This window comes from Pinus tabuliformis, chromosome 2_1, assembly GCF_031772625.1.
Source record: "Pinus tabuliformis cultivar Carrire ecotype Pingquan chromosome 2_1, CPIR1, whole genome shotgun sequence".
Lineage (NCBI taxonomy): Eukaryota > Viridiplantae > Streptophyta > Pinopsida > Pinales > Pinaceae > Pinus > Pinus tabuliformis.
This window is the reverse complement of record NC_142299.1, coordinates 259,342,289-259,367,386: the sequence shown is the minus strand read 5'-3', so window position 1 is coordinate 259,367,386 and position 25,098 is coordinate 259,342,289. Positions and strand designations below refer to the sequence as shown.

Genomic DNA, 25,098 nt, shown 5'->3' with positions numbered 1-25,098 from the left:
TTATCTTAATTTATATATAAACGTAATATATAAACTTTTATATATATTTTATAATATTAATACTTTTATATATATTTTATAATATATTATATATATATATTATAATATTAATATATTATTAATAATTTTATTATTTATCACTGATAAAAATCAATCCTTCCTAATACATATAATATATGAACGTGCACATAAATAAAAATAACTATTTTCTTTATGGAAAATACTTCTTAAATATAAAATCATAATATTTCTTCTTTAAATATATAAACTTAAACTATAACTACGATTAATTCTTAAATAAAAGACACACATACCTATATTTAAATGTATATGATAACTACATAATCTCAATGTTCAAGCTTACATTGTGTGATAGTACTCCAATTCCATAAGTGATTCTTCCGTTCGTTTAGCTTCTCATTGTTCCTAAACGATATGGGTTTCCTTGTCACGTCTAGTTCTTCTCTTTCTACACGCCGGTTCATTAGTCTCTTCATTATTCTTTTCAACCTGCTTTTAACAACGTGGCAGTCCAAAGTCATAGAATAATAATTGGAAATGGAATGAAAAGCAATAAATGGGAGTGGGTATTGATGTAATATAAATAAAGTACAAGGGAAATTTCAAAAAATTGTAAATTAAAAAATTAATATATTATTAATAAGATTTGTAGAGTGAAAATAATTTGATAATATTTTTTTTGGATTTTTTTAATATATAAATTTTATTAAAATTTGAAATATAAAATGTTTATTTAGTTTAATTCTAATTTAATTAGGATTAATGATATTAATATAATTATTTTTAATTTAAATAATTTAGTTATTAATTTTTTGGATTCGAATTTTGAATTTCACCGTTTATACAAGATTTCATAATACAATAACCACCAATTAAACTAATTTATTGGGTTAGTGCATAAATTAACTATTATATGATAAATCATTTAATTAAATGAAAAAATAAAATAATTATATATATATATATATATATATATAACCCAAGAAGTTGAGATTACATTTATTGATGTTTTTATTAGAATAGATTGAAGAGTAAAACTTATACATTAGTAATTTCATATCTTCTTTGTTTGTGTGTATTTTTGGCATATGAGAATTCTGTTATTGGAATACATCGTTTTAGTACCTTTAAAGTCTTGTATTTTAGTTTGTTATTACATGTTATCAAGATATGTATTAATCCTATTTTCACTAATAGAATGGAAGGCTTTTATTTCAACTTAAGGTGGATGAGGATTTTTTAATTGAGGGCCTAGATTGATTCTCAAAGGAATATGCTCAACATATGCTCATTCTTAATGTCTATCAACTATTGTATTGTATTAAATAGTTTGTTAGGCTGCATTGAATTTTAATAAATTTAAAAAATTATATTCATGCCAAGTAGCTCCCGCCCACCAATTTCCTAGGGATTTGAGTTCCAATTCTAATAAGTTCCCCCATGATAAGTTCCTCATTATTATTTATAACATTCATTTATATATAAACAAATTTTATTTAACAAAACTGTCGATTAGTTTTAATAAATTTACAAATTAGATTGGTGCCACGTGGCTCTCCACCCACCAATTTCCTAGATGTTTGAGATTATTCCAATTCTAATAAGTTTCTCCATGATAAGTTTCCCATTATTATTTATATCATTAATTTATAATTCCTTTTTTTCTTAACTTAAAGTTTACCCATAACTTTTTTATATATGGTTAATCAGGTAAATGTGTGTGTTAGTAAGACATTTTTCTTGTTGCAATAGTTCTATTTTTTTATATTTATGAAACCTTCCACTATATCAACCACGCTAATATTTTTAATCTAGTTGCCGAAGGCTTCCTATTTCAACTTAAGGTGCATGAGGATCTGTTGGTTTTTTCTAATTAACAACCTAGATGGATTCTCAAAGGAATATGCTCAACATATGCTTTGTGTGAATGCTTATTAAGGGTTGTAGTGTGAGTTTGTTGGGTTTCATTGACTTTAATAAATTTAAAAAATTAGATTGGTGCCCCTTGGCTCCTGCCCACCAATTTCCTACAAATTTGAGATTATTATAATTAGATGGGAAATTAATATATAAGCAAATTTTATTTAGCAAAATAGTCTATTTTACAATAAAATGTGTATTTTTTTTTTTACCTCAAGTTAAATTAGATTCAGCCCACCAAATTTCTATTTTACAATAAAATGTGTAATTTTTTTCTTTTTTCCTCAAGTTAAATTAGATTCAGCCCACCAAATTTCCAAGGATTTGGGATTATTCCAATTCTAATAAGTTCATATGCCAATTAGATGGGGAAATTAATATATAATCAAATTTTATTTAGCAAAATGGTTCATTTTATAATAAGATGTGTAATTCCTTTTTTTCTTAAGTTAAAGTTGACACATAAGCTTTTTATACAGGGTTAATAAAAGAAATGTGTGGGTTAATAAAAGAAATGTGTGCATTATTGGCAAGACATTCTTAATGTTGCAATAGGTTTTTTTGTTATATTTATGAAGTGTTTGACTACATCAACCACATTAATATTTTCAATGCAGTTTTACTAATTTACTCCTAATTGATATTATTTCCCTTTTGTTTATACAAAATCAGATAAACTAACAATTTCCCTTTTGTTTATAAAAATCAGATAAACTATGCAGAAAGACAACTAAACAAATCAGACAAAATAAACAAATCAAACAAAATAATACTAAGATATTTACAACAACAACCAAAAAAAATAATGACTAATTATTTCATTAGGTAAAATAATTACAATAATGGAACCTTGAGCCTGCTAGGGCACCAAGAGTCGAACGGGCTTTTACGGCCAGAGATTCTTCTTAGTTCTGATCGAATCGGCCCGTCTGCACTGGTATTTACCATCATGGCCTTGTTTTACATACCCATGCACAACTTTCTGTTTTGGTTATTCAGCTTTCAACTTCTTTCCCTGTAGCAGTCACTATTGGTACCTTCACGCAACTTTCTGTTTTGGTTGTTCAGTCTTCGACTTTTTCCCTGAAAGAGCCATTTGAATCTTGGATATCTTAACCATCAATATTCCAATTAAGTTGTCACCTGAAAAATATGATGCTCCAATTAAGTTGTCACCTGAAAATATATGATAGAATTAATAAAAACAAACGCGGAAAGAATTAATCTTATTCTCTTCTTCCTGGATAGTTTCCAGCTTTGGTCTCCAGCATTGAACTCTGGAATAAGTCACTAACTGCTCATACTGTTTCTTCAATTCCGGAGTGTTACAGAGCCCACGCTCATCATCTGCAGAATCCCGGCTCACTGCATCGCGCTGTTCATCAGTTTTAAGCCTTGTGTCCTCCATAATCTTTGTGATAAAGTCTGGGGACAGTCTGATCCGACGCCCTCCGCCCACGTTGCTGCTCTCTATTTCAAACGGCTGGCAGAGAGCAGACGCGCGTTCGACACTGCGCAGGGGACCTGATAATACACCACCAGTGGAAATGGGTGTCGACGGTGGAGATATGAAAGAGGCAATCGAGAGGAAAGTTAGCTCGGACTGGAAGAACTGGTGGGGCAAAAGGAAATACTTGTTTCCTACCTTCAGTTCATCCTCTTCAGAAAGCGCCGGCGTCTTCTGACCGATGTAGAAGGAGCCGGAATGGCAGACTAAATGTTGAGGGAATTCCTTCATGATTTGGCCGGCACTCACTGGTTTGTGAAAAATCCCAACATCGCCGTCTGAACGAACGAGTTGGATGGTTTTCTTCTCGCTATCCAACGCCATGCAGGACGCATAGATGCCCATACCCTTTTTTATTTTCAGCAAAGCAAAGCAGGTGGAAGGAAGGAAGACTTGAGAAATGGAGTACTGCTATATAAAACGCAGAACCAGGCGTAATACTGTGATTGACGTAGACTTGACGATGACTTTGACATGATTGATTTTATAGGAATTTTGAACAGTCTACTTTTCAGTAAATTGATGAACAGTCTACTTTTCAGTAAAGGCACAGTGTGAAAGACGGTTTGATTCTCTTTGAAAAAGTAGAATGACTAAGAAAACAGTATTCCAGTTTGAACAGGGAGAGGTTTTCTTGACTGGTTGATTTTGTTTATATTAATATGAAATGGTTAAAGTTGTAATTTTTTAGGATTATATTTGAATGAGATTTTAAAATTATATACTTTGAAATTTTGTTTGTTTGTTAAGTTGTGTGTGTTTTTTGGTTAGATTTTTGGTTTGAAGAGTTTACATCTAGGTCCATTTAAGTTGTCAAAGTTATCTATCGCACTTGGTCTAGGCCACACTAGCCTTAAGTTGATTGGATTTTTTTTAGCATGTAGCCTCTCTCTAGAACAAGGCATAACCAAGCCCGATGACTTTTGATCGTGTGTGACCTACCTGATAAAGCCCATCCTCAACCCGTTGTGCTAGTGAGACTTACATAATTTGAATATTTTATATTTAAAAATATTTATTTATTTTTGATGACTTTGAAATATTTTGGAATTTAATGAATTTTGAAATATTTTCAAAAACTGTGATCAAATTCAATTTCATCTTAATTTTTCACAAATATCTATAACTTTATTTTTGTGTATAGTTTTTGATATTCAGGGTCTGTATTTCAATTGAAATGCAAAACCGCTGAATATTAAAACCAAAAGAAAAAACTAAAATTTTTGAAAACAATTTTAGATTTTATGATGGTATAATCTCTATTTAAATGGCATTTTTTTTGAAATTTTACAATCAAATTCAACTTAATTAATTTTTATTTTTAATAAATTTTAAAATGTCATTTTTTACTCTTTACTTTTTAATATTCAATATTTTTATATTTCAATATTCAATCCTAATACAGAAACACTGAATTTTAAAAACAAAAGTGCAACAAATAAATTTTAGCCTTTTGAAAAAAATCAAAATTATGAAGGTTGAATTCGATTCTCGAACTATTCCATCGTCATATTTCAAAAATGTTTAATCTAAAGTTTAAACCACAGGAGAAAGTGGAATTGAGAAGCGATGGTTCTAAAAAGTAGGGAGAAATGAAATAGTCACAGGTGGTTCATTTATAGCGACCTTTGATCGTCATTTCCGAAAAATTAGTGAGAACCCACAATTTCAACCATTATGCAACCGTCCACACAGCGTCAAACTTAGTTTTCATAAAATGCGACAAAAGATGAGTCAATTGTGCCCACTTTAGAGCGTTGGCGTGACCTGAACTGAATAGACTGCTCCACTTTCAAAGTTTGAAGCCAAATTCACAAAATATTTGTTCACAGTGTGAATGTTGGCTTAACCAAAACAGGTAAACTTTGTGGATGTTTACCTGAGACGTTTGAATAAACAAAGTACGCCGAGCTGAATCATCCGAGAATGACGATGAATTCCATTAAATCTCTCTGTTGGTTCTCCTGAAAAGGCCTCAATTCAACATCAGTCGCAAATACACCTACCATTGAATGACCAAATTCACAGAGTCACGAGTCTCTTACCAGCTTATTGTAAGTGGCGTCACGAGTGTCTTACCAGCATTAGTATAACCAAACAATAGCGAACTTCCCGGAAACATGTTTAAAGACAACAAATTCAAAAGCTGCCATATATACGTCAAAAATATAAATACTATAGACCTAACATGAAAAACATAATAGTCTCAAGAGTTAGTTTAATAGGTCAAATCAGTGCCTCACCAATGAGATTAGAGGGTCAATTCCTTAAAGTTCTTGGAGTCAGGGCAAGTAAATATGGCCAAGAGGTGTTTAGTCCACTTTAGATATTAGTCATGTGGAGTTCCACTTTAGATATTAGTCCACTTTAGATATTAGTCATGTGGAGTAATCAAATTGTTCGTATTTTACCAATAAAAAGACAAATTTACTTGAGATAATGTTTCAAAGTCTTGGAAGTGACCACAAGTTTCCTTGAACCACAAGTGAAAAAAAACATGAAAACCATGATCAAATTGTTTGTATGTTTCCAATAAAAAGACAAATTTCCTTGAGATAATGTTTCAAAGTCTTAGGAAGTGACCACAAGTTGCCTGAACCACAAGTGAAAAAAAACATGAAAACCATGATCAAATTGTTTGTATGCTTCCAATAAAAAGACAAATTTCCTTGAGATAATGTTTCAAAGTCTTGGAAGTGACCACAAGTTTCCATGAACCACAAGTGAAAGAAACATGAAAACCATGATCAAATTGTTTGTATGTTTCCAATAAAAAGGCAAATTTCCTTGAGATAATGTTTCAAAGTCTTGGAAGTGACCACAAGTTTCCGTGAACCACAAGGGAAAAAAAACATGAAAACCGTGATCAAATTATTTGTATGTTTCCAATAAAAAGACAAATTTCCTTAAGATAATTTTTCAAAGTCTTGGAAGTGACCACAAGTTTCCGTGAATCACAAATGAAAAAAAGCATAAAAACCATGATCAAATTGTTCGTATGTTTCCAATAAAAAGACAAATTTTCTTGAGATAATGTTTCTAAAGTCTTGGAAGCGAGTTGCACCTTCTAAGTCTTAAAAGGAGATGTAAACACAGAACGCAGGTATTCTTGGAAGGAGATGTAAACACAGAACAAAGGCTCTTTGAATACCTGGTAAAAAGTGTATTCTGACTGACTGACCATTTTCCATTCATGTTTTTTTTTTTTAAATTTCTCTACAATTTAATATATAAAAAAATAGAATGGTAAGGTTGAAAGGTGTAATTTGCAAAGTTTAATTGTTTTAAGAATGAATTGATTTATATATTTAAAAATTCATTAAGAATAATAAAAAAATATAATCTCCCAAAAACAATATTACTAAATTTTAATTAAGAAAAACAAAATATCTTTTAATTAGACTATACTTTTGTAACATAATCAAGTAGTCAATTGAAACCCCATAGTAAAATTTAATAGCAATACTTGGCCTAATTTCTCAAGGCTCTAACTAAGGAAGCTCCACCATATCCTTAATCACACTACCTAATTACTCACATTTTAGGAAGTAATATTCTCAAGTTTTATTCTTGGTGGATCATAACAATCACATGGTTGATCAACTTATCTAAGTCTAGGTTTAGTAAACCTACTAGACTTCTATACATGTACCTTCTAATGCAATACTACTTGAAGGGAAGGGATTACAAAGGCTTCCATGTAGGTGAAACATCTTGTATTTCATGTATGTATGCTTCCCCTACCATAGTTTTACTGAGTAAATGATATTTTTCTAGTTTATTTATAGATGCTAGAACATATATATAGCTTGAAATAATAATTTTCTCTAAAATAATGCACCTAGGAACCTACTCCAATGATGCACGAAAAAAATTATTTTTTCCGCAAAATTCACCTTCTCATGATCACACAACAAATCACTTCATCATGAAACCCTTAATTTTTTCTTCCAAATAATTTGATATAAAAAAATCCTACTTCACTTACAGTGAATCCTAGAGCATGCACAAATTATAACTATTATCCATCACATATATACACCAGACAATTTGTGAACATAATGAAAATTCCATTCATTAATAAAATCATGTCCATACAGCTGATGACTGATTGGGGTTTTTCACTCAACTGAAAATAGGGTTGGAGTTGGCGATAGGGTTTTGCTTAGGGTACCATGGCGGGACGCGCAGGGGGGCACCGCTCCCTCCTATAGTGAGGCAGTCACGAAAGGACACAAGAACAAAGGAAGGAAGCATTTCAAAAAACCGTTGGAAAAGGTTTCAGAAGCAAGAGGCAAAGGAACTTTTGGAAGAAACGAACTTCAGGATTAGGAAGTGGATCAACAGGGAACAAGTAAAGAACAAGAGAATGAAGGCAGCAGAAAAAAATGACTCCCACAAGCAAAACGGGAGTATGTAAGCCCAAGTCGAGTATTATTCCCCAGGTTATATTGAGTGACCCAGCGATACAAGCGCATAGGGATCATATGACAGAACATGTGATCATATGCAAGTTCATGGGTCTATGGCCAACGGAGAAGGCATTACATGTCTAGATAAGAAGCCATTGGAAGCCAAAAGGAGAAATACATTTACATTTGGGCTCTAAGGGCTTTTTCACGGTGGTGTTCACAAGCCTAGAGGACAAAGACAGAGTGTTTGAAGGGGGGCCTTATTTCTATGCTGCAGCAGGACTCTACATGCGGCCATGGATGATGAACTTTGTTCCAGAACGTGAAACATTCACGTTAGTTCTGGTTTGGATTAGACTATACTCCCTTCCTCTGGATTATTAGCTACTAGAATCTTTGAAAACTATTGGCAACAAGCTGGGGCATTTTCTAAAGATCTCAGAGGCAACCCTGAAAGGAAAATACACTTCCTTCACCCAAATATGTGTGGAAATGGACCTATCTTGAGCCCTTCCGGAAGCAATAATTTTAGAGGTATATGATGAAGAGTGGGTGCAGACTATGGACTATGAGCACATACCATTTAGGTGTTGTAAATGTCATGAACATGGGCATCTTTTCAAAGACTGTCCAACAAACAATATGGAAGGCAATGGGAAAACTACTATGGACAGAGACCGCGAGGGTTTCACCAAGGTTGGAGGCAAAGGGAAAGGGAGTAAACGTACCCAGAAGAAGAATAGTGAGGACAGACACACAAGACACAACAGTTTTATAATCCTAGAGGAAGCAAAGGAGAACAAGGAAACACTCCAAGACACGGAGAATGGAACCAAGGAGCAGGACAAGGAAGCTGAAATGGAGGATATCACAGTAAACAACCAGCAAACAGATGATCTACCAAGCTGTATGGAGGTCAGTAAGGACCATGAGATGACTCCAAGTGAAGCAAGCATGGAGGACCAAGAACTACAAGAGATTCTAGACAGAGAAAATATAGACCTAGAGAAATTTCTGGAACAAGGAAAAAACACACGAGTGGACTCCCTACCAAAAGAAGATTATGACAGAGTACAACAGCTCTTTATATGGAGGTCACAATCGAAGGGAACTGGTGTCAACAGAAACCATGATAGCCAGGAGCCAAGTGGAGTCAGAATGATGGAGACTTCACAAGCTCAATCCCCAAAGAACTCAGGAAGAAAAAGAGGAAGAAAAAGACAGAATGAGTTTCTAAACGAATGTGGAAAATTATTGATCAACTCAGGTAAGATGAAAGATCTCACCAACTATTCTTTTACTAACCTTTCTTAATGAATCTCACAACCTGGAATATAAGGGGAATATGGAGCAGAAGGAAACAAAGGAATCTAAGTTCTAGAATGAAACAAGAAAAACCAAATATGATTTTTATTCAGGAAACAAAATGTTCAATGGATAAAATAAGAGATATTCATAAGAAGTGGTTATCCAAGTATGAGTATTTAGAGGTTAAGGCAAATAAATCAGTGGGGGGATTCTTACACTGTGGGATCCACAAAAATTTGGAATCCTAGATGCTGAAGCATCAAGGAACTATCTGTCTTTGGTATGTCAACCTGTAGGGGACAAGGAAATATATATGATTACAAATGTTTATGGACCTCAGCAGCAAGCAGATAAACTCAAGCTTCTCACCTCCCTGGAGGATCTAAGAGCAAGACATCCCAACATACCCTGGATAGTAGCAGGAGATTTCAATATGATAAGATCTCTTTCAGAGAAAAAAAGGAGGCACTAGACAGCTGGGTAGAGATTCCATAGCCTTCCAGAACTTCATTATGAATATGGGACTTGTGGACACTGAAACCATGAACAAAACCTTCACATAGAATAATAAAAGGGGAGGGGCTTCTCAAGTGGCTTCCAAACTTATTGTTTCAAAGGACCTCCTCCTCACAGGACTTGCCATGATAGCCTCCATTCTGCCCTTTGGTGTGCAGCTGGAAGCTACCTTCATGGGAACTCCGAGAAGTAGACCTTTCAGGTTTGAAAATGCCTAGCTTTCACACCGTAAATTCACCAGCAACATTGATACATGGTGGAGAGAGGAATTGAATATTCACGGCACTAAAATGTTCCTGCTCCAACAGAGACTTCAACACAGTAAATCCAAACTTAAAGCTTAGAACAAAAACGAATTTGGTGATATCTTCAAGGCCAAAAGAGAAATTGAACAGAAGCTCCAGGAAGTCAATCAGATCAATATTACAAAGGGCTTCACTAAAGAGAGGAAAAAATTAACTGACTCTTTGCAAGAAGAATGGGAGGATTGATTCTCACAAGAAGAGATTTTCTGGAGGCATAAATATAGGATTCAATGGATCAAAGAGGGAGAAAGAAATAAAAAGTTTTTTCATAGATCTACTATGGCTCACAGAGTACACAACAGAATCACAAAAATCAAAGATTCTCAAGGCATTGAGCTTGTCTCTCACAAAGATATGGAATCAATCCTTGTACAACACTTCTTCAATATTGCTAAGGAACCAATGGAGGATAGATCTAGGTTCATTGACTCTTTCACCCAATATATCCCCAAGCTGGTTACTAGAGAGGACAACCACAATCTTAATAGGCCAGTATCAGAAGAGGAGGTCAGTGAGGTGATTAACGAAATGCAAAGTGGAAAAGCACCAGACTCGGATGGTTTTAATGTAGACTTCTTCAAAGCCTGCTGGGAAACAGTCAAACAGGATATCCTCGAGGTTGTGGAAGACTCTAGACAATCCAAAAAGGTTCTGAAGGCTCTTAATGCTTCCTTCAAAGCTATAATTCTTGAGCAGGAAAATGCCATGACGCTGGAGGTTTTTCGACCCATAGCCTTATGTAATGTGGTATATAAAATAATATCCAAAGTGATAGCCAACAGAATCAAGCCCCTGCTACTACATCTTACTTCGGAAGAGCAAACAAGCTATGTGCAAGGACAACAAATTCTCAACAATATCATCCAAGCACATGAGGTGGTCCACTCCCTCAAAAGCAACAAACAAGTAGGTATGATCATTTAGTTGGACCTAGAAAAAGCCTACGACAAACTAAGCTGGTCTTACATAAGAGAAATTCTAAAAGCATATGGCTTTGACCAAAATTAGATAATATGGGTTATGGCATTTGTTATAGCAACAAGTTTTTCCATATTGCTTAATAGAGCTCCATCGAGAACCTTCACTCCCTCTAGAGGACTTAGACAAGGAGATCCACTCTCACCTTTCCTCTTTGTCCTCATGATGGAAGGGCTAGGCAAGGCGATCAAAATGGCCAATATTGAAGGTCAAATCCAGGGTATGAAGCTCACCCTGGATGGAGAGGCAAACACTTATCAAAAATTTGTGGATGATACAATGTTGCAGGGCATACCCACAATCAAGGAATCCACAGCAATCAAAAATGTCTTAGACAATTTTTATATGGAAACAACCACAGAGGTAAGCCTCAATAAGTCCAAAGTTTTTTTCTTTAATACTAATATTGCCATTCAGAGAAACATTACTAGAATTCTTGGTTTTCAAAGGGAACAGTGACCCTCTAAATATCTTAGCATCCTTCTTACTGACAAACCTTTGAACAAGAATGTGTGGGAAACAATATTAAATAAACTTCAAGACAAGGTCAGGAAATGGACGTGCAGATCATTAAACTTAGCAGGGCACCTTGTGTTCACACAGGCAATCTTGCAAGCTATTCCCACTTTCATGTTTTCAGCTCTTCTTTCTCCTCAAAGCATTAAGTAGAAGATAAGGGGCATTCAAAGGGACTTTCTATGGGGTAGAGAGGACGAGAAAAAGAAGTTTGCTTTAGTTGCCTAGGACAAGATCTGCAAGCCCAAAAGCCATAGTGGATTGGGGCTGCACGATCCTGAGACTCTCAGCAAATTTTTTGGAGCTAAACTTTGGTGGAGATGGGTCAAGGAGTCGAATGCTCCCTAGGCTAATATCTAGAAACAAAAATATGCCAAGTATTGGTAGGAGAATGATCATATTAGAATGACAGGGCAAATCAGGGGCTCCCACATTTGGAACCTGGCCTGGGAGAATAAAAGCATTGTTCATCAACACTTTCTGGGAAATTCGAGCAGGGGATCTTGCCCGATTTTGGGAGGATAGCTGGCAACAGGAACCCAACTTATATAAGGATGACTTAGTGGATCTCAAGAGGGACACAAATAGCAAAGGTTGGTTTTTGGTAAAATATTTCTGGGACCAGGAAAGGAACAATGGAAAATGGAGGAAATGGAAGGATCTAAGTTACAGTGATGAGAGTCCTCTAAAGGCCAAAGTAGATGCTCTCACCCAGGACCTAGAGCATAGAAGGATTTTGGTAGCATCCTCACTTGACCAATTAAGATGGGGAAAGAACAATGAAGGAAACTTTCACCTCAAAGAGGCTAAATAGGAAGTTACTGGATTTAACTTTGTGAATACTGACCTAGTCTGGAAGAAACTTTGGCAAAACCCACACTGGATGAAAATAAAGTTATTCATCTGGCTTGTGCATAAAAGGAAAATCTTAACCTAGGAGAATCTCCTGAAGAAAGGCTTCATTGGCCCCTCCAAATGTCACCTCTGTGGCTCACATGAGGAAACAATTGAACCTCCTCAACATCTTCCCTTTCACATCTAGGGTGTGGGACTCGGTGGCCTTAATTTTCAGACAAATTGATAGGGACATTCTTAGTATATCCAATACTTTAAAAAACTAAAGGAAGAAATGATCAAAAAATGAGACTATTAATATGGCCTAGACTCAAGTTCCTGGTTTTGTCATTTGGAATGTTTGGAAAGAGCGCAACAGGCGGATCTTCAAAAACAAAACAAGTGAGCCCCATCACATAATTGATCAAATTCAAAAGCAACTCAAAGACACAGTAAGAAGATTATTGAGGACACTTCCTAAGGATCCTCCTCTGCCTCAAGAGGAGAATATTCTTCTTCATTTGGGTCTCCGATACATAATTCCTCAAGGAACAACAATGGGAGTGAGCCTAATAAATTCAGGTGCCAGCATTTGGAAGCCCCCTCCCCATGGTTTCTTCAAGGTTAACATCGATGGAGCTTCTAAGGGAAACCCAGGATTAGCAGGCTTTGGGGGTGCCATAAGAAATTATCAGGGGCGAACTTTGAGAATCTTCCATGGCCACTTGGGGAAGGCCACTAACAACATGGCTGAGCTCCTGGCATTAGAACAATTCTTGGAAATCCTGGTGGAGTCCAATTTACATAATGTTATCATTGAAGCAGATTCAGAGCTGATCATTAGAGCGGCCAAGAAAATATGTAATGGCACTTCTCTAGATAAAGTATCGAAGCATTGGAGGCTCCTGCAGGTCTTTCACCATATTCACTCCCACCTGCAAACCCTTAAAACTGTAAGTTTTGTCCATGTGAAAAGGAAAGCAAACATGCTAGCGGATTGGTTGGCGAATGAAGGAGTCACCAATAGGGACAGGGATTCTCGGCATGCTTGGGATTCATTATCTACAGGTAAATTGCGGGAGGATTGTCTCTATCTGGCGACCAAAGATATGGAGCTATGGATGAACAGGACAAACCGGAGGGATTTAGATGACAGGCGGGAGGATGGAGATCCTTATCCCGTTTGACTTTTTTTGGTAGGGGTTGCTTTCCAAAGCCCCGTTCACTATCGGGCTGAACCAACGATTTGGTCACCTTTTTTCAATTTTATCAGAGTGTGCCTAATGGAGAATCTAAGCGGAAAGCTCAAAAATTGCCCGTGGGACTGGTTGAATGGTCATCTCTTTGCAACAGAGCGTAATTGCTTTTCCGTGAAACAACGGATCCAAAACCACAAGTGGTATATCGGACGAGGTCCGAATGGTTTCTGGTTTTTTGATGTTGGCCTCCAATTCCACTCTTCACATGACACGTGGCGACAAGAGGTGAGAGAAAACCACCCTCATCGGATGGTTATCCCTCGTGCTTCTCATCCAACCGATATCCATGAAGGCCATTAATTTTAAGTTGAGCAATCAATGGTGATGATTCACTCGTGCAAGTTTTTTGATTTTTTCAAACCTGAAAAAAATGTAATGTACCTAAAGTATAATTCTTGTCGAGTCTGTAAGTCATTTTTGGGTGGTTTATTCAAGGTTTTTGTGTGAATCCTTGGATACTAGTAGATTTTGTGTACCCCGGTTCGTGGGACTTGTCCTCCTGGGAGTTGAAGATTTCTTTTGGCTTCTCTTGGGGGTGTTTTCTTGGTTTAGTTTCTACCAACCCTACTTACTATGGAATCCCCACAAAGCGGGTGTGTCGTTTTGTAAATTTGTATTATGATTTAGCTTAATAGAAGGTCTGTCTCTTATTTGATAAAAAAAAAATTGATGTCCATACAATTTCAAAACAATTACAAAAATATTCATTACTCTCTTGGCCTGATTTCACATTCATTTGGCCATTATTTTTCCCCTTAGGCTTACAGTGTTTTAAATAACATATACAAACAAAATAAATTTTCCAAGATCCACAAATCACTCATGTTTTTTGAGGAAAACTCGCTTTTGCCTTGTTGACAAAATCTTGCCTATCCATAGAATTTTTAAATCCTAAAAGAACCCCAATAGTTTCTAAGATTTCTAAACTTTTTTCTTATCCTAACAACTTGCTAATTGCTACCAAGATTTTTTCTCCTACAACCTCTCATGCCTTAAAAGGAAGATTTTCTTATTAAAAAACTTATCTACTCAAGATTATCTTTATCCATATTTTTTTAGAAATAAAGAAATTAAAATTATTTACAATAAGGAAATAAAATTCATTTTCCATGTCAAAACTCGGTTTGGAGCTTTGTATCCAAAAGAATTGATAACTTGGAAGCTCTAATGCTCCTGCATAAAACTCCCAAGGTAGAAAAAATTTCATGGTCTCTTGAACATGAGTTATTGTTGCTGACATCCTCCTAGAACCGATACATAGTTTTTTTGTTCATCATCAACTTTGTAATGTTGGTGTATTGTTTCTACTACAACATCTTGAATTCCACCATAATTTTTATTTTTCCTTCCTTGTTGCAAACCAATTGTTTTCACCATGTTGTTTCTCACTATTTCAAATAGATCTTTCCCAGCTAAGAAAACAATAAAAACAAAAGTATGCAACCAAACAAGTATACCTTCAATCTCACTTCTTTCTTCACATGCTTGTGAAATTTCAACTTGTACTTCTTGTTTTGTTTCAATATGTTGCTTGAACTTTGTTCCCATGTTGTCGGTAAATTATTCAACCTTGGGATTTACTGCATCCTCCTTCATAAAAACTTTTGGAAGTTGTCCATCCTCACATTCTGCTTCACCTACATACACATAATCAGTTTGAGAATTGAAAATCATTTTTGCCTCTAGTTGTGATTCTTCATCACCCTTTACAAGCATTGCATTTAAGTATTTCTCTTCATCTTTGCTTAGAACAAAATTCAGATTATGTTCTCCTCCAGTTTCCTCTATCTTCATGACAACTTCAAAGGGTTGTTCTTCACCTATTTCAAAACTTGCAATCACACACAAATAATCAGTTTTAAAAGCAAAAGGCTCCTTGGCCTCATCTGATCTCTCAAACATTAAATCTCCATCTCCATCATCACCATCCTTTCCAATATTTTCTCCTTGCTTAATTTGACATATCTGAACTACCTCCTCATGCTCAGCTACTCTATGTTCTTCCCTCAGCTTGTGTCCCTGTTTTTGTATCAGATTTTTGAAAATGACTTCTCAATAGGCTATTTTACCCTTTTCCTCATATTCCACATGCTTCTTTGGTTATCCTCATCTTGTTGTAGAAGCTCCATAAGAACATTGAACCGTTCCTTCACCTCAATGAGTTCCTTCTCAAAGTCTTCATCACTCATCTTCCTCATGCTAACTGCTTTGGCATATCTATGGCTTCCCTTTGAATTATTCAAATGACTTCCAAGAGTCATCTTCATATTCCCCTTTTGTGACATTCCCACTACCCACTGTGAACTGCAAATAACCTTTACAATAACATGTCTCCTTCCTGCTACACACACCTCACCAAGCTATCTCCTCTAAGCTAGGATTGTTGGCATTTCTAGTTCCCTCCTCTGGAACTCCTTTCAAGCACTCCTTTCTTTGCAAGTTTCTGCAGTCACTCTTTTTCCTCCATCACAGTTGCGCTAGCTATCATAATTCTCACCACATCCTCCTTTTGAATTTTTGCTACCTGTCATCAATATCCACTAATTATAAAAAACCAAAAATTAATTTACTTGTGGTTGTCTTAATGTCGTTCTAATTTTTCTCCATACTGTAGCAAAAATATCTTATGTTGTCTCGGTATCTCCTACTATGATATCACTTGATGCAGGAAAAAAAATTATTTTTCCTGCAAAATCCACCTTCTCATGATCACACAAAAATCACTTCATCATCAAGCCCTTAACTTGTTCTTCAAAGGCTTTCATATAAAAAATCATACTTCACTTGCAGTGAATCATATAGCATGCACATTATAGAACTATTATCCATCACATAGATACACCATACAAATTGTGAACAAAATGAAAATTCCTTTCATTAATAATATCATTTCCATACAATTACAGAACAATTACAAAAGTATTCGTTACTCTCTTGGTCTGATTTCACATTCATTTGGCCATTATTTTTCCCATTAGATTTATAATGTTTTAAATAACATATACAAACAAAATAAATGTTCCTAAATCCATAAATCAATCCACAAATCACTCATGTTTTTCAAGGAAAACTTGCTTTTGCCTTATTGACAAAATCATTTTAAATCCTAAAAGAACCCCAATAGTTTCTAAGATTTCTAAACTTTTTTCTTATCCTAACAATTTGTTAATTTCTACCAATATTTTTTCTCCTACAACCTCTCATACCTTAAAAGGAAGATTTTCTTCTTCAAAAACTTATCTACTCAAGGTTATGTTTATCCATAGTTTTTTAGAAATAAATAAATTAAATTTATTTAGAATAAGGAAATAAAATTCCTTTTCCACGTTGAAACTCGGTTTGTAGCTTTGTTTCCAATAAACTTGATGATTTTGAAGCTCTAGTGCTCCTACATCATCTAATAAAAATAATACCAAATATTGTGGTGTTCTTTATTAGTAAATTGAAATATATAGTGAGAAATAACAAATAATACCCAAATTTATTATATAAAAGACATATTGCAGCCACAATAAAGTAATATAGAACGTAGATAGCATCAAAATTTATAACTCTATTATTGGAAGAAATGTTCGCTTGCCTCTACGAGGGCGCAATCTAATGGGTAGAACTCCAATTACAAATAACTTCACTTGTCATCTTTTACATTGCTTCTAAATGTTTATGTAATATGTTCTATTCCCTAGGAACATTCTATTACGTGGATGATTATTGTAAGCCTTCCTACATTTATTGTTTTCACGGTACTACATGGGCATTATTTATTAGAGATGGAATCCATACATAGAAATAATTAGCGACATATCTATCTAGTTAGGAGGCTAGAGAGGTTAGGGAATTAACAAGAATAAAACCATAATACTCCACTTGATGAATAATCCTTGTTTGATATAGAGATTAATCTTGCATTAAACCTCATTCTCTAAACTATCACATTCGATAGTGCATCATAACAACCTACCATTAAAACAATCATGTCCTTTGTGATAACCTATTGCATTTAGCTTTTGGACCTCATGTGAATGATGAATCTTCCTCCCCTTCTATAGTATGATTGGTATCTCCTAAAAACAATGGGAAAATCTTAAGCTTTGGCGACTCCTATACTGGATAATGTTTATGGGCATCTTGAATGAATCCAAGAGATCCAAAATATATGGAAACTAACCAAATATCGGATGCAAATTATGTGAAACCAAAAGCCTTTGGAAATAATTTAACTATCTAGAAAGCGTTGAAGGAAAAGGGAAAACAATTATAATATTTATTTTTAACATTCAAAAAATCTCATTTTTCTTTAGTATTTAATGCAAAACTGGATATGATTTGATCCAATCACACATTATAATCATAAGTACAAATGGTTATTATGCATGTAATATGTTATCTACAAATTTAGTTATAGATAGAAAGAATAAGATCACCTTGGAGAAGTGAATGATTGAAGACTTTACAGTGCAATCTACAAGATGTCAAGTTGTCATGCATTTTAACAATGAGAGTTTGGGTAGTGCCCCTCAACTCCAATGAAATTGTTAAAAATAATTTCAAGATCAATCTTGCAATGTTGGTAGTGGAGTCTTCTTTTTCTCCAACTGTTTGTTACAAAATGGTTTTCATTATAATTTTCAAGAACCTTTTTTTGTCATACCCAAAATAAAACACAGTGCACTTTGACACCAAAGCTTTGATATCTTTTGTTGGGAATAATAATCGACAACAATTATACTCAAAATTATATGGAGCATATATGAAGCAAGGAACACTAAAAGCTTACATTCAAGAGACTCTTGAAGGGAAAAATCCATCTATTCAAACCATTATGTGTCATTTATAATATAGTTAGTCACTCTATGAAACTTTGGGTGTCTATAGTGATATCAAAACAATATGTATAGAATTAGGAGACCATAATGATATCACAACAATATGTCATAGTAAAATATTTTGTTTAACTATATCTATAACTATTTCCAGTAACATCTCCATAAATTAAGCAACCTTATTCTATGAAATCATTATCTTTAATTTCTCTCATTATCATTTATACATAAGCTTAATATATATACTTTTATCATATAATTTATAATATACACATATTATAATAATTTCATTATATATTATTGATAAAAATCATTCATTCATTTTTTTAAGGCAACAATCACTCAATCAAATTTTTTTAAGACAAGCCCCTATGTCCATGGACAATAATCCACATAGATCCATCAAAGGCGGCCTAATATATCGGGCCTAACCCCAAAGGCATCAAAGAGATTTGACCTCGTAACCTCCCAATAAGCAAGGTACTTAGAAACAAGGGCTCAACCAATTAAGTTATCCATGAGGCTAAAATCATTTCTTCATGTTATATATAAACACACAACTAAATAAAATAAAATAATTTTTATGAAATTTTTTTAAATATAAAATCATAATATTTGATTAAATATAATTACTATTAAATCAAGTATAATTACTATTAAATATTAAATATAATACACACAAATATAATACACACAAACTTATATTTAAATGTATATGATAAGTGCTAAATCTCAAAGATCTATCAATAAAACAAACTCAAAACAAAGTCTGTGTAGAATAATAACATTTCCAGCTAATAAAACAAACTCAAAACAAAGTATGTGTAGAATAATAACGTTTCAAGTTAATAAAACAAACTCAAAACAAAGTCTTTGTAGAATAATAATGTTTCAACCTTACCGAGTGTGATAGAAGGCCTCTATAATTGTTCCTCCCGTTCATTTAGGTTCTCATTGTTCCTAAATGATATCGGTTTCCTAGTCACGTTCAAAATCCTTTCTTTCTATACAATGGTTGGTTAGGGTCTATTTTATTTTTTTCACGAGGACTTTGATAACGAGGTAGTGATAATGTTGAAATTAATGATGGAATGTATTAATGGAGTGACGGTTTGATAACGAGGTAGTGATAGTGTTGAAATTAATGATGAAATGTATTAATGGAGTGACAGTTCAATTGAAATTTACATTAGAAATTTGTTTTTGATTTTTAGAGTATTGTTGTAACTTTTCTAATTATATGTAAATTATATATTTTTCATGTAATGATTATAATGCAAAGTGAGTGAATTATATATTCTTCATGTAATGATTATAATGCAAAGTGAGTGAATTATATATTCGTCATGTAATGATTATAATGCAAAGTGAGTTCTGAAAAAAAACAGTCTTCACGGGATGTTCCACACCTGTTGTGTGAGCTATGCAGGCTTAACTAATAAATTTTATTTTTTTGTTTTTAACATGGTATAACCCTGAGTGGAGGAGTTATAGTGAACGCTGAGAGAAAGATCTATGTGCCTGGGAGGCAGATCTCGAAAGCACGTTTTTTAACAAAAATTGAGGGCCGATCAGTGCGGGATCCAGCGCCTTAGTCGCACCAATACAGTGATTGCCTTACGCATTATTATTTTGCAGAACGAAGCGACTCTACTACATTCAAAGAGCACTGATCGTCTCTACCGTGGAGGAGGCCGCCATTTTTTGTGATCTTCGAGAAGAATCAGCGGTGGAGAAGTGTGAACTCCGGGGCTGCTGAGTAATTGACTGAGAGCAAGGAAATAACGTTTCCTGTGAGAGATCGTAGATACTTCTGCTGCTCATGTGTTGAAACCAGTTGTGAGGAGGCATTTTCTAGAGAAAGCTTCCAAGTTGAGCGCCCGATTTGAGCCAATCTACTTCCACATCTTCATTGTGATTGGAAAGTGATTCTCAAATTGGAGCTTTGCAAGATCATGGACTTTCTTCGATTGCTTGAGCAGTTCGTCAGAAGAGAAGCAGTGTCTGTCGCCATCTGCGACGGCCGTGGAAAATAGGTTGTGACTGTCAGATCCGAAGGCTCCGCAATGTGGAATCTCCGATTTCTTCCCTCACCTCTATCGCAGTGTGGAATCTCTGGTTTCTTCCCTCTGTTCCACGCTGTTGGTTCTTGGGCTTTTTTCTGAATTCCACGTTCACACCTGGTGGCTGTGAAGACACTATAAAACTTGGGCATTCCAATTAGAATTCTCTTATGTGCGGGGGTAGACAGAGGGCTCCGGGTGCGGGCACAAATTGTTTATGTCGTTGACTCCTTGAATCGAATCAGATCAGTGTTGGCGTTTCTTTGTGGAGCAATTGGAGTGAGGAGTCCAGGAATTGGAGTCCAGTGGTTGTGATCTCGATGCCTTGGAAGTCAGCAGTCCAGCGAAAGGGTGTTGTTCAGATTCGAAGGTCCAGTGGCTTTGAGTGCTCTACGATGCTAGTTAGTGAACGCTGACGATGTAAGACTTGCAAAGGTAAGAACGTAAGATTTGTACAACACATGAAGATTTATCCAACACTAGTTAGTCAACGCTGACGATGTAAGACTTTCAAAGGTAAGAACGTAAGATTTTTACAACACGATTTCGCTTGAAACCTGCATTTCCTTAAAAGGGCCTTTGTTTATGTTTTAGGGGCTGACTTATTTGTGCCTATTTCGAATTTTTATTTTAAAAAAAGAGGCTCATTATTTGACAAAAGGGGACGGTTTTTTTTTTTTTTTTTTTTTTTTTAGTGGAGGAAGTTGGAGTGATCTCTTAAAAAAGGATTTGGGCTCAATTTTTTATTTAAGTTTTCATTGGATCTAGAATTTGTAATAGTTTTTAAAATTTTGGGTGGTTCTTTTTAAGTTGTTAGGGTTGAATTTTTTTATTTAAGAAGAATAATCAGTTAGCAAAAGCATATCTTAATGAGAATAACAAGTTGGATGGATCCAATTAATTTGGTTGTAAATTTAAGTTGCAAACTTTGCTTGAGGGACACAATACATGGGAAATTGTGAATAGTGATGGGGTGAAGTGGAACGTGCTTGTAAGAGGAACAATAGCAACAATCCAAGACTAAAATAAGTGGGAGACTACGGCGAAAATTTTCCTAAAATTCTCGGTCAAAAATTGCATTATTCCCCATATCCATGAGTGCAAGATTGCACTTGAAATCTGGAAGACACTGAAGGATCTCTATGAGGTCAAGAACACCAATCGGTCGTTGTTATTGAAGAGAAATATTCTCTCCATCAAGATGGAGAAGAATGAGACAATTGTAGCATTTATTTTGCAAATCAAGGAGCTTAAGAACAAGCTGGGTGACATCAGTGAAGCTGTGTCAGATACAGATTTGGTCACAATTACCATGAATGGTATGACTGATGAGTATCATATGTTCATCACTGGCTTGAATGCAAGAGAAAAAACCCCCATGTTTGAAGAATTGACAGGGATCCTCATGTAAGAGGAGGAAAGGTGGTTGACTCATAAATCTCAGACTTCAGATCTGGCCTTAAAGGCAAAGAAGAAGCCCTTCAAAGGAAAGCCAAATGCAACACAGAAGAGCAGTGCAACCCCACAGAAAAAGATGCCCCCACCTCAAGGCACGTCTTTCAATAGAAATGACTATGTGATAAAATGTTTTATTGTCGTAGAACCATCCATACAGCCAGATATTTCATGAAGAAGAAGTTTGATGAAGGCTGGAAGATACATAAACGACGTACAGGGCATTTTTCTGATGGGGAACATAGTCAGAACCTTAGACTGTTCATATTTGAATCTGTGTTTTCAGCTAAGGATGATGAAGCAGATACCTGGTTTGTGGACTCAAGTGCATCCATCCACATGACAGTGAACAAACAATGGTTTGAAGACTTGAAAGAGATCAACAGTGGAGCAAACATCTATCTTGACGATGATAGAGGGTATCGGATCAAAGGTTATGGTAATATTCATGTTGTTTTGCCTCATGGAAATATTAGACATATTTATAATGTAATGTATGTACATGAGATAAAAAAGAATCTGATCTTTGTCTCTACGATAACTGATTAGAATCTCAAGGTATAATTTTGTAAATCATATTGTGTTATTAAATACCTGTTTGATCGTATGAAGCCTATTGTATCAGGTATTCGTGTGGGAGGATGATAAAATCTAAATGTCAAAAGCTCACCACATCAGGGATTGGCATCATTTGCCATGACTACAGTGGAATTATGGCATCATAGGTTCGGTCATATTAACTTCAATGATCCACTACTATTACAGAAAAGAGGTATGGTCGAAGGTCTTTATATTTTAAAGCCTGTTCATATTGATTGTGATGCATGTGCACTTGGAAAGATGCACAAAGATGAATTTCCTGTGAATGTTGATAGAAGGAGGAGAGATATACACGAGCTAGTACACATAGATTTATGCGGGCCTGTGTAGGCAAGGTCATTAGGTGGTGCCTACTATTTTTTACTATTTATTAATGACTGTACTAGATTTACTTGGGTGTATTTCCTTAGGATTAAGAGCCACACTTTTGAATACTTCAAGGAGTTTAGAAGTATGGTTGAAAAAAAATAGGTAAATGCATTAGGATTCTCCGCTCAGATCAAGGGGGGAGAGTACAAGAACGCTTGTGTCCTCAAATACTACAAAGATCATGGGATACAACAATAGTTTATAGTACCCCACACTCCTTAACAGAACAGGGTTGCAGAGAGGAAGAACATAACCCTTGTGGAGTGTGCTTGCAGTATGTTAAAAGGTAAGAATATTTCTAATGGTTTTTGGGCCGAAGCAATAAATACTCCAATATATCTAAAGAATAAGAGTCCAACAAAAAGTTTAGAATTCAAAACTCCTTTTGAAGCTTTATTTGGCTATAAGCTTGCAGTTAAGCATTTGAGAGTTTTGGCTCTAAATCCTTTGCTCATGTCCCAAATGAAGATAGAAATAAACTGGATTCAAAGGCCATCAAATGTATTTTTGTTGGGTATTGTACAAAATTTAAGGCTTACAAACTATTTAATCCATATACTCATAAAGTTTTTGCAAGTAGAGATGTAGTGTTTCATGAGAAGGTTAATGATGGAAGCCATGAGAGTGCTAATGAAGAATGGCATGTGCCCTTGTTGGTGGAAGAAGGAAGTGATGAATCAGGTGATAACAATGAGAAACAACAGTAGCAGAAGCAATATGAAGGGAAAAAAGATGATGTAGTTGTCAAGCCAAGTCCACAAAAGGATGATCAAACAAGGTTTGAAGCTACCCCACCACTCAGGATATCAAGTAGGAATGTTTAGTTTCCAGCAAGATATAGGGAAAATGCTTTTATAACTAGTATGATGAATGTTGTTGAACCCTCTAGTTATAAAGAAGCCAGTCAATATAGTGAATGGAGGGATACTATGGAAGAGGAATATGAGTCAATTCTCAAAAACAAAACTTTTGATTTAGTTAAACTACCTGAAGTCAAACAACCCATAGAATTTAAAGTAGATGGGAGCATAGATAAATATAAAGCTACGCTGTTTGCAAAGGGGTATTTGCAACAAGAAGGCATAGATTATGATGAAACATTTTCCCCTGTAGCTAAACTAAATACAATCAAAATGATCATTTCTTTAGCTACCAAACACCATTGGATGATTCACCAACTAGATGTTAGATTTTCTTTTTAAATGGGGACTTAAAATAAGAATTCTACTTAGTGCAACCAGAGGGGTTTGTTAAATAGGGTGAAGAACATTTAGTTTGCAAGTTGAAGAAAGTTTTGTATGGACTAAAACAAGCACCCGGGTCATTGTACGACAAATGGATTCATTTTTCCTGCAGCATGGTTACAAAAGAAGAAAAAATGACCCTAATTTTTATACCGTGTTTGATAAAGAGGGAAGGATTGTTTTGATTTCTTTATAAGTAGATGATCTAATCATTACAGGAAATGATGATAATCTCATTAAAGAAATCAAGGAGAATATGTCACAAGTATTTGAGATGAAAGACCTTGGAGAGCTACATCACTGTTTGGGTTAGGAAGTCTGGAGGGATTCTAGACAAAATTTTCTATCACAGAGTAAGTATGTCAGGAGCTTACTAGAAAAGTTCACAATGGATCAGTGCAAAGCTGTAGAAGTACCTTTACAACAAAATATAAAACTTTAGAATGATGATGGATCTAAGGAGGCAGATGCGTCTTTGTATAGATATCTGGTTGGGAGTTTAATCTACTTGACTACAACTAGGCCAAATTTGGCTTATGTCATCAGTGCATTGAGCGAATTTATGTCAAAGCCCCTTGAGAGCCATTGGGTTGCAACGAAAGGTGTTTTAAGGTATCTCCAGGGAACCTTAGATTTTAGTCTTGTTTATACCGATGCATGTGATGTTAAATTGACAGGTTTTTCAGACTCTGATTGGGTTGGAAATGTAGATGACAGACGATCCATAATAGGCTATGCATTTAGCATTGGATCTGGGGTCATTACATGGAGAAAAAAAAGCAGAACACCATATCCTTGTCTTCTCTGGAAGTTGAATATCAAGCTATGTGTGCAACAACATGTGAAGCAGTTTGGTTGAGGAGACTTCTCCTTGATGCCGGAGAAGAATAGAAGGTTGCAACAATGATCAAATGCGACAACCAAAGCTCCATCAAACATGAAAATAATCTAGTATTTCATAAGAACAT

General features: G+C 35.1%; 1 protein-coding gene across 1 annotated transcript; it reads right to left on the bottom strand.

The window, feature by feature from the left end:
- Nucleotides 1–3,136: 3,136 nt before the first annotated feature.
- Nucleotides 3,137–3,772, bottom strand: LOC149199724 (uncharacterized). The gene has a single exon (XM_089400671.1). The coding sequence runs from the start codon at nt 3,770–3,772 to the stop codon at nt 3,137–3,139; it is 636 nt and encodes a 211-aa protein (XP_089256797.1).
- Nucleotides 3,773–25,098: the final 21,326 nt, after the last annotated feature.

What these genes read in the sequence shown, in the direction of transcription:
- LOC149199724 (XM_089400671.1), bottom strand. Translation starts at nt 3,772, where the DNA reads ATGGCGTTGGATAGCGAGAAGAAAACCATCCAACTCGTTCGTTCAGAC.